The sequence below is a fragment of the Bos javanicus genome, chromosome 5 (genome assembly GCF_032452875.1).
Source record: "Bos javanicus breed banteng chromosome 5, ARS-OSU_banteng_1.0, whole genome shotgun sequence".
In the NCBI taxonomy this organism is placed as follows: domain Eukaryota; kingdom Metazoa; phylum Chordata; class Mammalia; order Artiodactyla; family Bovidae; genus Bos; species Bos javanicus.
Genome location: NC_083872.1, coordinates 113312696 through 113325615, shown reverse-complemented (window position 1 = coordinate 113325615; position 12920 = coordinate 113312696). Strand labels below are relative to the sequence as shown.

At 49.7% G+C, this 12920-nt stretch overlaps 1 protein-coding gene across 1 annotated transcript in view; it reads right to left on the bottom strand.

Annotated features, from left to right (window-relative positions):
• Positions 1-12920, bottom strand: part of SREBF2 (sterol regulatory element binding transcription factor 2) — a 58010-nt gene that overhangs the window by 13527 nt on the left and 31563 nt on the right. The window contains exons 8-11 of the mRNA XM_061418675.1: positions 8848-9040; positions 8056-8237; positions 6943-7219; positions 4045-4214 (exon numbers count right to left, since the gene is read on the bottom strand). Of these exons, the coding sequence (XP_061274659.1) occupies positions 4045-4214; positions 6943-7219; positions 8056-8237; positions 8848-9040 (822 nt within the window). The remainder of the gene's footprint in view (positions 1-4044; positions 4215-6942; positions 7220-8055; positions 8238-8847; positions 9041-12920) is intronic.

Sequence of the window (12920 nt, the reverse complement as noted above, 5' to 3'; positions counted from 1 at the left end):
GAGAGACCCCTCCTGCCATCCCTGGGTGAGCCCGAGCCCCTGCTTCCCAAGTCCCTCTTCTGCCCACGAGATAACATCACTCCAGGGCCCAGGGATAAACCTGCAGGGACAAGGATGTCCATCCATGTTTTCAGAAATTGTGTCATTTTTTTTGACTGCAAGGAGATCTAACCAGTCAATCCTAAAGGAAATCACCCCTAAATATTCACTGGAAGGACTGATGCTGAAGCTCCAATACTGTGGCCACCTGCTGTGAAGAGCAGACTCTCTGAGGAAAAACCCTTGATGCTGGGAAAGGCTGAGGGCAAAAGAAGAAGAAGAACAGCAGAGGATGAGATAGTTAGATAGCACTGCTGATTCAATGGACATGAATTTGAGCAAATTCCGGTAGACAGTGGAGGACAGAGGAGCCTGGCGGGCACAGTCCATGAGGTCGCAAAGAGCTGGATACAACATAGTGACTGAACAACAATGAATCTGTATTCTAAAACCCATAAAACCACTCGATACAGCACAATCTGCATGAGAAACCAGCAGAGAAGGATGAAGGGGTGAGAGAAGAACGCAGTGCAGGGAGCCTGGAGGAGGAGCGGCTGCTGGGCTGGGCCTCACCCATCACACTCAGCCTTGCCTTCACAAGCCGGGAGGCTGCTTCCTCTGCTGGTCCAGCCTGATGCGTCTGACCTTTACTGGCTCTGAGCACCATCATCTAATGTGACTGTCTCAGAAGATTTGAATGCCAGGGTCAGAAATAGCCCTGCCAAAGTGCCACTCAAAGGACGTGGACCAAGGAGACTGGCTCTCTCAGAGGAACTGGATACGGTTGCCTGAATCCAAAAGAAAAGGACGCGTGGTACAGTCCAGAAGAAAAGAGAAAAACAAAAACATAAGATCCCACATGCTGCGTGGTGTGGCCCAAAAAACAAAGCAACAGCAGTAAGAAAACACTGCTCACTGCTTGTCAGGCACACGCAACGTTTTCAGGGGGGTGGGGCAGTCACTGGGGGACCGTCTCCCCCATCCTCAGCTGCTACACACATGCCTTCCTCAAACGGATGAGTCCCTCTCACAGAGCAGCTGCGTCTTAGCAACAAGGACAATCAAAACCCCACTGGGATTTCCGGGCTGATGGAAATGATCCTAAAATGTATACGGGAAGGTAAACAGCAGACACTAGTCACTAGAGCCAGAGGACCAACTCTTCCAGACATCAAGACGTATTAGATATATGGTTGCCAGGGGTATGTGGTATTGGTGGTGCACAACAGAACTGACCGGAGGGTCCAGAAGCAGAGTCCTCACATGCAGACATTCAATTTATGCAAAAGGGGCCATTGGGTGCAGCAGGGAGTGGACAGTCATTTTAACAACAGATTCTGAGACAGGGAGACAGACATGTGAAGAAGAAAGTGGATCTGGCATCTCTGCCTCCAACTCATACACGAATCAGTTCCAAGTGGATTATGGACCCATGTGCGACATTTAAAAATAATGGGTCTATCAGACACCTAGTAGAGTATTTTCATGACACTGAGGTAGTGTCAGGAATATTAAACAGGACATGATATATCTGTTAAGGAAAAGAACAGACTAGATTTCATGAACATTAAGAATTTGTGCGTATTGATCCACACCACTGAGAGAACAAGCAAGCTACAGAGTAGGAGAAGACACATGCAAGGCTCATCAAGGGTCAGAGCAGAGAGCTCCTCGAACCAACAGAAAGACAGACGTCACAAATGAAAAACAGGTAGAAGACTTGAACAGGGTGTTCACAATGGAGGCTACGTCCAAATGGCCCATGAAAAGGGGCTCATACCTTTAACCACCTGGGAACTGCGAATGAAAACCATGAGATACCACCGGAAGGGCTAAAAACCCAAAACTATCCTGTGTCTGCTGAGGGTACAGAACTGAAACTCTGATCTGTCTGTTGGTTATAAGCGTGTGTTCATTTTGGGAAGTCGCTGACCTGTATATTTATAATTTGCATACTTTTCTACAGGCATATTGTACTTTAATAAAAAGCTTCTAGGAACAACAAACAGCAGGGAGGTTTACCTGTCGTGATGGAATTCAGAACAATGGTCCCCTCTGTGGGGGCAGCACAGGTGAAGGCCTGCGGGAGGCCTCTGGGGGTGATGGGAACACACAACTTCTTGATCTGGGTGGCTGTTAAGCAGGTAAGTTCACTGTGTGAAAATGTATCAAGTTGCTAAGTTAAAATGGACACATTTTTCTGTGTGTATGTTGTATTTTGATTATGCCTTGAAAACTTCTGGGGGTGCAGAGAAGTGACGAGTGTGATGACGCTGGCCCAGGGCACAAGGACTGCTACCAGCCCAGAGTCCACCTTGACTTCCTCTAAGACAGGGTTGGGAGCCCAGTGTGCTCTCCGGGCAGCCATCCCCACCACACCCTGCTGCCTCCAAGGCCTGGGCCTGGTCTGGGTTCCTGTCCGACTGTGAGCCACCCCCACAGGATGAAGGTCCTGCTTGCCACTGCACGTCCTCCCCAGGAGTGCCTGGCCTCGGTAACCTTTGCTGAATGAACCTCTTATTTGGGTCTTGGAAACATGGTCTTCCTCTCCCGTGCCTTCTGTCACCCAGAGTATGGTGACACACTTCAAGCACATCAGTGTCAGCACGGGGCACGTTCCTGCTCATTCTCAGTACATCAGTGCTATTAATGAGATATGGACACGGATGGGGGGATAAGATCATTCTATGCTGAACACAGCTAGGCAGCCAACCCAAAGCTGACACTGAATAAGACATGCCTGTGTCTGCTGGAAGAAGAGAAAGCCTGAGGTCAGCAGAGGCTGTGAACGAGTTGGCAACACGGTCTGTGAATTATCCAGCTGTGAGTTCCCAAGGCTGGCCCTGTGCCAGGCACACTGGAGGAAACCACGGTCTCCACCCGGAGTCTGACGCGAGCCCCTCACAAGACATACAGTGTTTTCCACTTCCAGACCCACAGAGCTGTGATCAACACAAGGTACCAAACAGAAGGCATTCTCAGTTAATAATAGATCCAGGAGACACAGCCAGCAGACTCTAAGCAGAAGAGTCAAGCATTAGCCTCTCGAATACAAGGTCACTCTTATCACTGAAGCAATACCTCAAGGTACTAAAATGCCTTGTTCTGCTTAAAATGCCTTGGGGGGAGGAATTCTTGTCTGTTTTATTTACTGCCAAGTATTTGTGAAATGGCCCACTGAGTGGACATCTACCCCTCAAGGTGGTCAGCATCTGAGGGCAGCGCCCACACTAATTTTTACATCTTGGGTCCTGGCTGGGAAGGGCTTCCCTGGTGGCTCAGACAGTAAAGAATCCACCTGCAATTCTTTGAGATGCGGGATCAATCCCTGTGTCAGGAAGATCCCTGGAGAAGAAAATGGCAACCCACTCCAGAATTCTTGCCTGAAGAATTCCATGGACAGCGGAGCTTAGCGGGTTACAGTCCATGGGGTTGCAGAGTTGGACACGACTGAGCAACAAAGGTCCGTCTAGTCAAGGCTATGGTTTTTCCTGTGGTCATGTATGGATGTGAGAGTTGGACTGTGAAGACGGCTGAGCGCCAAAGAATTGATGCTTTTGAACTGTGGTGTTGGAGAAGACTCTTGAGAGTCCCTTGGACTGCAAGGAGATCCAACCAGTCCCTTCTGAAGGAGATCAGCCCTGGGATTTCTTTGGAGGGAATGATGCTAAAGCTGAAACTCTAGTACTTTGGCCACCTCATGCGAAGAATTGACTCATTGGAAAAGACTCTGATGCTGGGAGGGATTGAGGGCAGGAGAGGGAGACGACAGAGGATGAGATGGCTGGAAGGCATCACTGACTCGATGGACTTGAGTCTGAGTGAACTCCGGGAGTTGGTGATGGACAGGGAGGCCTGGCCTGCTGCGATTCGTGGGGTCGCAAAGAGTCGGACACGACTGAGCGACTGAACTGAACTGAACTGAACTGAGCGACTTTCACTCACTCACTTGGCTGGGAAGGGCGCTCTGAGAAGGTCCAGGGGAGGGAAGTGAAGGACACTCACCGCCAGGAAGCCCAGCTTGCCTCCACACCTGGTCTTGAGCCCCATGGCGGCGGTCAGGTGGATCTCCACCAGCGTGCTGGGAGGGATCTTCTCCTCGGCACATTCAGCCAGGTTCACTGCGCACAAGGCCATGTGTACGTCGGAACAGGCGGATCCCACGGGAAGCTTGCCTACGGCGGCAGAAACGGGATGATGAATGTTAACAGAGGCCCTCAACCCACGCCTTCTCCTGCCTCCTCCAGCACCAGCAGAGCAAGAGCAGAACCATGGCGGGGAAGGTGATGGACTCTGTGATCAGACAGCCCTGGAGAGGGCGCCAGCCCTGTGACCCAGTAGCTCTGTGCTCCTTTCTACCTCACAGGTAGTTGAGGACAAGAGAAAGCACAGGTCCAAAGCCTGGCCTGCAGCCCCAGCCCTGGGTAACGGAAGTGGTCAGGACTGCAGGTCAGTGGACAGGACTCAGGGGGTGAGCTGCAGCATTTTCCCAAACAGTGTCAACAGCATGGCAGTGTTCTGCTAATACAGTCCCGTGTTTCCAAATGGTGCAAGAAAGGTTAAAAAAATAAAAACTGATCTGAATTTATCTTGCTTTAACAAGACCCCACAGTCTATAAGCACACACACTTTTGAAGGAAGGAAGTTACACAAAACTGAGCCGTGACGGCCGGACACATCTTGGCGGGGAGGTGGACGGCCAGGAGAGGCTTACCGCACCCTCCCATGAGGGCCACACGGCTCTTCGGGGACCAGACCCCAAGGCACGTCAAAGGCTCCGAGACTCTCACACTGCCACCTGCCTTGGTCTTCACTACAGTGAGGGGAGGTGGTCAGCACAAGCAGTTGCCTTGTTTTTTTTTGGGGGGGGGGGGAGCAGGTTGTCCCTGGGGGCGTGGCCAGCCAGGCCTGACCCCACCCGGCCTCTCTAGTCTCATATCAGGCCCCAGACTTCATTCGGCAGACCTTTACATATTGGTCTTCCTAGGAGGCACCACCAACTTGGCTTTCTCCTTTGCGGGGAAGGCAGGCGGAGGGCAGTGTGGGGACCATGTCATCTCTTGGTCACTGTCCTCTCGGGGCCCTGCTCAGGGCCAGGCCCACCGAGCGCTGGGTGAGTGTGGGGGATGAGCAGTGTGAACCACCTCAGCTGGAACTCTCCCGAACAGATGCAGCTTCCGGATCAGAGACCTGGATGGAGCCTGTTCCATCCCCAGGGGGTCAGGATGAATGGGGAAGCAGGGAAGGTCTGCACATGGGGCCCTGCTGCGAGAGCTCTACAAGGCCACAGGTGTTCCAGCCCCACAGCTGCCCTAGAGTCTCATCTCCATCCCCCTGGCCTGGGAGCGCCCCACTCCTAGGCGAAGCTCCCCCAGCCATCAGGCCGCCTCCCGTCGCTGTGCCCACGGCTGCTCTCTGCCCTCGCCTTACCCACATCCCAGCAGCAACCTCCCTTCTTGAATCCTCTCCTCCCCACACACCAAGCCTCTCGGCCTCTCCTGCCTGGCCACCTCTCAGGTCAGCCTCTGCCCGTTCCCTGTCCCTGCCCCATCCTTTCCGTGCAAGTCTCCTCCCACATGCCCTGGAGGGGCCCTTTCACCACAAGCCCTCTCATCAGCGCCCATGGCTTTTATCCTCACCTGCAGACTAGAGACCCAGCTCCATTCCGTGGACAACAGATCCAGCCCGGCCCCCACCACTGAATAGCCCTCCTCAGTGTCTCAGGGGCAAGGGTCCTGAGCTGGATGTCTCACCCCCTCCCTAGAAAGCTGCGTGTCTCCTGTTCTCCCCACCTTTGTTGATGGCAACACGATTCACCCCGACTCTCAAGCAAGAAACCAGGGAAGCCCCTTACCCAATTTTCCTTACCCTTCCCGTGCAATGAGTCCCCAAGGCCTGTCAACCACCTGCTCCTTCCTGTCTGTCTGTCTTCTCGGCATCTGCACCCGCTCCCGCAGGGCCTCCTAAAGGCAGCCTCTCCATCGGAGTGAATCTTCTTGGCTTCAGAGCACAGGCCTGATGACGTCATCGCCCCCACTGTGCTGGCTCCTGTCACCCTCCCCTCACACAGCCCACCTGGGGACACCACCGGGTGGGGGGGCTCCTCCTTGGGAACACGTCCCTCAGCCTGGAAGGCACATCCCTTCAGCAGAGCCAGTGAACTCAAACGCCTCCTTGCACGCAAAGCCGAGACTTGACACAAAGCCTTTCAGGGCCCTACCCGACATGGACCCCTCCCTCCCAGCTGAAACCCAACTCTTCTGTGACCCCTAAACCACACTGAACTGTAATTCACCTGCTGACCAATCTGCTTCTCTATTAGAGCAGGACTTTGTGGAATGAAATAAAGGATCATGTTTCACTGATTCTAAGACGCCATCAATTTTAAGTTTCTCCATTAACTTAAGCACCACCACAGAAAAAGCACTGCCAACTCAACCATGACACTCAATGTGTAGAGGACACAGCCTGGTGCAGAGATGTTAAAGTGAAAAAAACACGTGTCTTATAATGATGAAAGACTTCCCCGGTGGCTCAAATGGTTAAAAAAATCTGCCTGCATGCCGGAGATCTGGGTTCGATCCCAGGGTCAGAAAGATTCTCTGGAGGAGGGCATGGCAACCCACTCCAGTGTTCTTGCCTGGAGAATTCCATGGATAGAGGAGCCTGGTGGGCTACAGTCCATGGGGTCGCTAAGAGTCTGACACGACTGAGCAACTAAGCACACGTAATGATGAACGGCAATCTTCACAGCCGTGGGTGGAGGGTTGGTCTAATCATCCTCGACGAGCATTGTAAAGGGGACTTCGTTCATCTGGGGCAGAAAACTGGCAAACTGAGGCTGGGCGGGGTGACGCTGTGGGGCACTGGGAGGCAGGCCGGGCTGCGGTGGCCAGCCCTCACCTGTGATGTGCAGCTGGTGCAGCCTGTGGTAGGCCAGGGCTGCATCCCGGGCGCTAGTCTTCGCTTCCTCCTCAAAGCCCGCAGCAGTGGCTGGGGCAGCCCGCCGGTGCTGGAAGACCTTCTTGAGCAGCCAGCGCACCAGGCGCAGCTTCTGCAGGCTGTAGCGGATCACGTTCCAGGAGAGGCTGCAGGCCAGGTCCAGGCGGGAGGTGGGCAGGGCCCGGCCCAGCACCGACAGGCAGGTCTGCAGGTTGGCCGCAGCAGCCGCAAAGTCCCCCTGGCGGGAAGCGAGAAGGTGTAACATTCGCCGGCCTTGGGGCAGCCTTTTAGTTTTGGTTTAGTGAAAACTCTTTCTCTTCAGTACTCCAGGTTATCAGAGTAATGCATGCTTAGTGAAGAAAAATCTGGGAAAACTCAGAAAGCTACAGAAAAGTACAAAGAAATCACCTGGAATCTTATCCCCTAGAATGACTGCTGCCATTCTGATATACTTCCTCCCAGCCTTTTTGCTAAACTGGGATTGTACCACGTTCTATCTTTAAGCAAATATTCTATCCAGAATTTCCCATGGTACCTTTCACACATAAGATGATAACATGGATCGAGACGATGAACCATGTGATCTTTTAGGCTTGTAGGTTCTTAAAATGTGGTTCCCAGAGACCAGGAGCATCATCAGCCCCTGGGATCTTGTTAGAAATGTGAATTCCTGGTTTTCCATCCCACCCCTTCCCCCCTACTGACTCAGAATCTCTGGGATGGGCATAGGCCCTCAGAGTGGTCCTTATGACCCTGAAGTTTGAGAACCACAGTTTTAGACAAATTTGCAGTGGAACTACTCTGACCGAGGATCTGAACAGGTCTCTGCCAACCTGAGAGGACCTAGTGGACAGTCTACTGCCCTGTACTGAAGACCCTGTCTGTGTTTTTCTCATTCCTGGAGGCCACACTTGGGAAACTAGGGTTAATGCTCTTCTCCCTTCCCATCATGCAATGCGTATGACACCCAAATCTTCCTTCCTGTACCTTTAAGAAGAGAGGACCCTGAAGAAGAGGGACAGAGGATGCCTACGCTCTGAGCATGATGGTCTCTGAGCCCGTGCGCAGACTCACCCGGGCGAGGTCCAGGTCTGCCTGCTTCCGGTGCCTCCAGAAGGTGACTGAAGAGCGCGAGTGTGGCCGGATTACCGGCTCCCCGTGAACCAGCAGCTTCACAAAGACGCTCAGCACGATCATGCCATTCACCAGCCACAGGAGGAGCGTTGGCATCATCCAGTCGAGCCAGCCCCTGGAGCCTACGGAGAAGCGTCTCAGCTGAGCCCGTGAGGAAGGGCCCACCCACCCACCCTGGGCAGCCCTGGGGGTGCTGCAGGGCACCTGATCCACCCCTCAGGTTAAAAGAAGCAGCCTCCTCCGTCATGTTTGAAACAAATGTGACTGCTTCATTTAGTAACAATGTCTAAGTGCTTAGGTCAGGAATAAATACATGCAATTAATCCACACTGTAGAAAATCTGGGACAATTCCACAGCCTCAATAAGAGCCCTGGAGCCCTTGTCACCATGGGGCAGAATGCCACACAAATCTTTGTTGGCCAAGGCAGGGCTCGCAGCTGGTTTGACAACTCAGGCAGTAAGACCACATCCTCCTCCAAACAGGCATACCCGCAAACCCCCAACTACAGCCGAGCAGGGTCCTGATTTGTTTCGCTATTTCTGACTGAACTTAGGTTTGCCCTGTGACTTGTACATGCAACTGATGCTGGTCACTATCAGAAGCAAGCAGATGGGGCCCACTGCGAAAGCCCTTTGGGACCTGATGACAAACCAAGCGGGTTGTGGGCAGGACCTTCTCCTGCCATAGCAGCCCACTCGTGCCCAGATGGCCCGAGGCGCCCTCCACCTACCTGACTCGAGCGACAGCATGCTGCGGCCAGGGCCTGAGTGTGGGTGCTGGTCTGCGTCGTGGGCCCCCCCCCACTGCAGCAGAGTGGTCAGGGGGTTAAAGGAGAGGCAGAGGAAGGTGAGGACACACAGCAGGATGCGGGAGCGGTCCACCATGCCCAGCGCCACCGGAGGAGAGTCCGGCTCATCTTTGACCTTCGAAACAGGGGGCCGCGAGGTGAGAAGGAAGACTTCAGCGAGTTCTTATAGCATTTTACTTTTTATATACCAGAATCAGGACTCTGAGATTTAAATTCAAGACCATGAAGGTGGATGGGAATAAACTCAGGAGGGAACTAAGAGGTTCACGCCTCTCCCACTGCTGCTCAGACATGGGGGCCCTCGCTCCCTTGCCACCTGGGAGAAGAACATGGTCTAAAGACCGGAGGGAGAGGGGCCCTGCTGTTACCACAGTGCTCCGACACGTAATTCCACAACAGGCAAGCTGATCTAAAGCGACTGAAGGCAAAATCAGAAATTAAGTCTGAGCCTGGAGAGGTATGGGTGAACTTCCTGCAAAAGTATACGTTCACGGGAGATAAATATGTTCTGTATCATTTTTTTTAAAAAACTAGAAAGGATTTATTCAATTATTATTATTTTTTAATTAAAGTATAATTGATCTACAAACACTATGTTGGCTCCAGGTACACAACACAGCGCCTGGATTATTTTCATACATGACACTATCTCTACAATAAATCTAGTTGCCATCTGTCACCAGACAAAATTATCACAACATTACTATTTTTCCAATATTGTAAAGCTCTTCCCTCTGACTCATTTATTTTTTTATCTGGAAGTCTGTATCTCTAAGTCTTCCCCTCCTATTTCACTCACCCTCCCCAACCTCTCCCCTCTGGCAATTACCTATTTGTTATCTTTATCTAAGCATCTGCTTCTGTTTTGTACTTTTTTTTTTTTTTAAAGATTCCACATATAAGTGAAATTCTTAAAGAGATGAGAATACCAGATCATCTGACCTGTCTCTTGAGAAACCTGTATGCAGGTCAGGAAGCAACACTTAGAACTGGACATGGAACAACAGACTGGTTCCAAATTGGGAAAGGAGTACGTCAAGGCTGTATATTGTCACCCTGCTTATTTAACTTATATGCAGAGTACATCATGAGAAACACTGGACTGGAAGCAGCACAAGCTGGAATCAAAATTGCTGGGAAAAATATCGATAACTTCAGATATGCAGACGACACCACCCTTATGGCACAAAGTGAAGAGGAACTAAAAAGCCTCTTGATGAAAGTGAAAGAGGAGAGTGAAAAAGTTGGCTGAAAGCTCAATATTCAGAAAACTAAGATCATGGCATCTGGTCCCATCACTTCATGGGAAATAGATGGGGAAACAGTGGAAACAGTGTCAGACTTTGTTTTTGGGGGCTCCAAAATCACTGCAGATGGTGACTGCAGCCATGAAATTAAAAGACGCTTACTCCTTGGACGGAAAGTTATGACCAACCTAGATAGCATATTCAAAAGCAGAGACATTACTTTGCCAACAAAGGTCCGTCTAGTCAAGGCTATGGTTTTTCCAGTGGTCATGTATGGTTGTGAGAGTTGGACAGTGAAGAAAGCTGAGCACAGAAAAATTGATGCTTTTGAACTGTGGTGTTGGAGAAGACTCTTGAGAGTCCCTTGGACTGCAAGGAGATCCAACCAGTCCATCCTAAAGGAGATCAGTCCTGGGTGTTCATTGGAAGGACTGATGTTGAAGCTGAAACTCCAATGCTTTGGCCACCTCATGCGAAGAGTTGACTCATTGGAAAAGACCCTAATGCTGGGAAAGACTAGGGGCAGGAGAAGAAGGGGACGACAGAGGATGAGATGGCTGGATGGCATCACCGACTCGATGGATATGGGACAGGGAGGCCTGGCGTGCTGCAATTCACGGGGTTGCAAAGAGTCGGACACGACTGAGTGACTGAACTGAACTGATAAGTGAAATTATGTGTGGTTAGCTTTCTCTGTCTGACTCATTTCACTTAGCATAATAGCCTCTAGGATCATACAGGTTGTCACAAAATTTCATTCTTTTTTATGGCTTTTTTCCCTCAGAAAAATAGCCAGAAGTGGAAGTGCTGAACTGGATGGTGCTGTCTTTAAACTTTTTGAGGAACCTCCATACTGCTTTCCATAGTGGCTGCACCAACTGACATTCCCACGACAGCTGGGTGAGGGTTCCCTTTTCTCCACATCCTTGCCAACACTTGTCATTTTCTGACTAATTTCACTTTAGTATAATACCCTCTAGGTCCATCCACAGTGTTGCAAATGGTAAGATTTCATTATTTTTAATGGCTAATATTTCATTGCATATATACCACATCTTCTTTACCCATTCATCTATTTATAGGCACTTAGGTGGCTTCCATACCTTGACTACTGTGAATAAGGCTGCAATAAACACAAGGGTATATATATCTTTTCAAATTGGTATTTCTGTTTTCTTCAGAAAATACCAAAGGGGAACTGCTGAATTGGGTGGCAGTTCTACTTTAAACCTTTTTTTTAGCAACCTCCCTCCATACTGCTTTCCATAGTGTGTGTGCTACTCACTCAGTCGTGTTGGACTCTTTTTGGCCCCACGGACTATAGCCCACCAGGCTCCTCTGTCCATGGGATTCTCCAGGCAAGAACACTGGAGTGGGCTGCCAGTTCCTTTTCCAGGGGATGAACCCAGGTCTCCCACACTGCGGGCAGATTCTTCACTGTCTGAGCCACCAGTGAAGCTTTCCATAATGGCTGCACCAGTTTACATTCCCACCAACAGTGCACTAGGGTTCTCTTCTCCACATTCTCGCCAACACTTGTTATTTGTTGTCTTTTTGATAATAGCCACTCTGAGAGGTGTGAGGTGGTATCTCACTATGGTTCTGATTTGCATTTCCCTGATGATTACTGATGTTGAACCTTTTCATGTGCCTGTTGGCCATTTGTATGTCTTCTCTGGAAAAATGTGTGTATCCTAGGTCCATTCTTAAATTGTTTATTCTTCCGATGTTGAATCCTCCAAGTTCTTTGCATATTTTGGATATTAACCCCTTGTCAGACAAATACCATCTTCCATTCAAGTAGGTGGCCCTTTTATTTTGCTGATAGTTTCTTTTGCTGCAAAAGCTTTTCAGTTTGCTGTAGTCCCATTTATTTTTGCTTTTGTTTCCCTTGCCTGAGGAGACATACTCAAAAAAATATTGCTGAGACGGGTAACAAAGAGCATACTGCCTGTTTTCTTCTGGGAGTTTTATGGTTTCAGGTCTTACATTTAAGTCCTTAATCTGTTTTGAGTTTACTTTTGTAGATGGTGTGAGAAAGTAGTACATTTGATTCTCTTGCATGGAGCTGTCCCGTTTTCCCAGCAGCATTTACTGACGAAGCCGTCACTTCCCCGCTTTGTATATTCTCGCCTCCTTTGTCACAGGCTGACTGACCACATAAGTAGGTGTATTTCTGGGCTTTGGATTCTGTTCCTGGATCTACGTGTCTGTTTTGTGCCAATACCACACTGTTCTGATTACTGAGATCAGGGAACCTGCTACCTCCAGCTCTACTGTTCTTTCTCAAGACTGTTTGGCTACTTGGGGTCCTGTGTGTTGCCATATAAATTTTAGGATTTTTTTTTCTAGTTCTGTGAAAAATGTTATTGGTATTTTCATAGGGATTGCACTGAATCTGTAGACTGTCTTGAGGAGTATGATCATTTTAGCAGTATAATTCTTGCAGTCCACAAGCACGGTATATTGTTCCATCTGTGTCCATCACCATTAGAGGTTTCTTTCATCAGTGTCTTATAGTTTTTTTTTAGTACAGGTCTTTTAGCCACTTAGTCAGATTTATTCCTAGATATCATTATTCTTTTCGATGCAACTGCAAATAAGATAGTTTTCTTAATTTCTCTTTCTGGTACTTTGTCAGTACAGAAATGCAACCAATTTCTGTATATTAATTTTATATCCTGCAATCTTGCTAAACTTATTAATCTAGTAGTATTTTTGGTGGCATCTTTAGAATTTTCTATATAT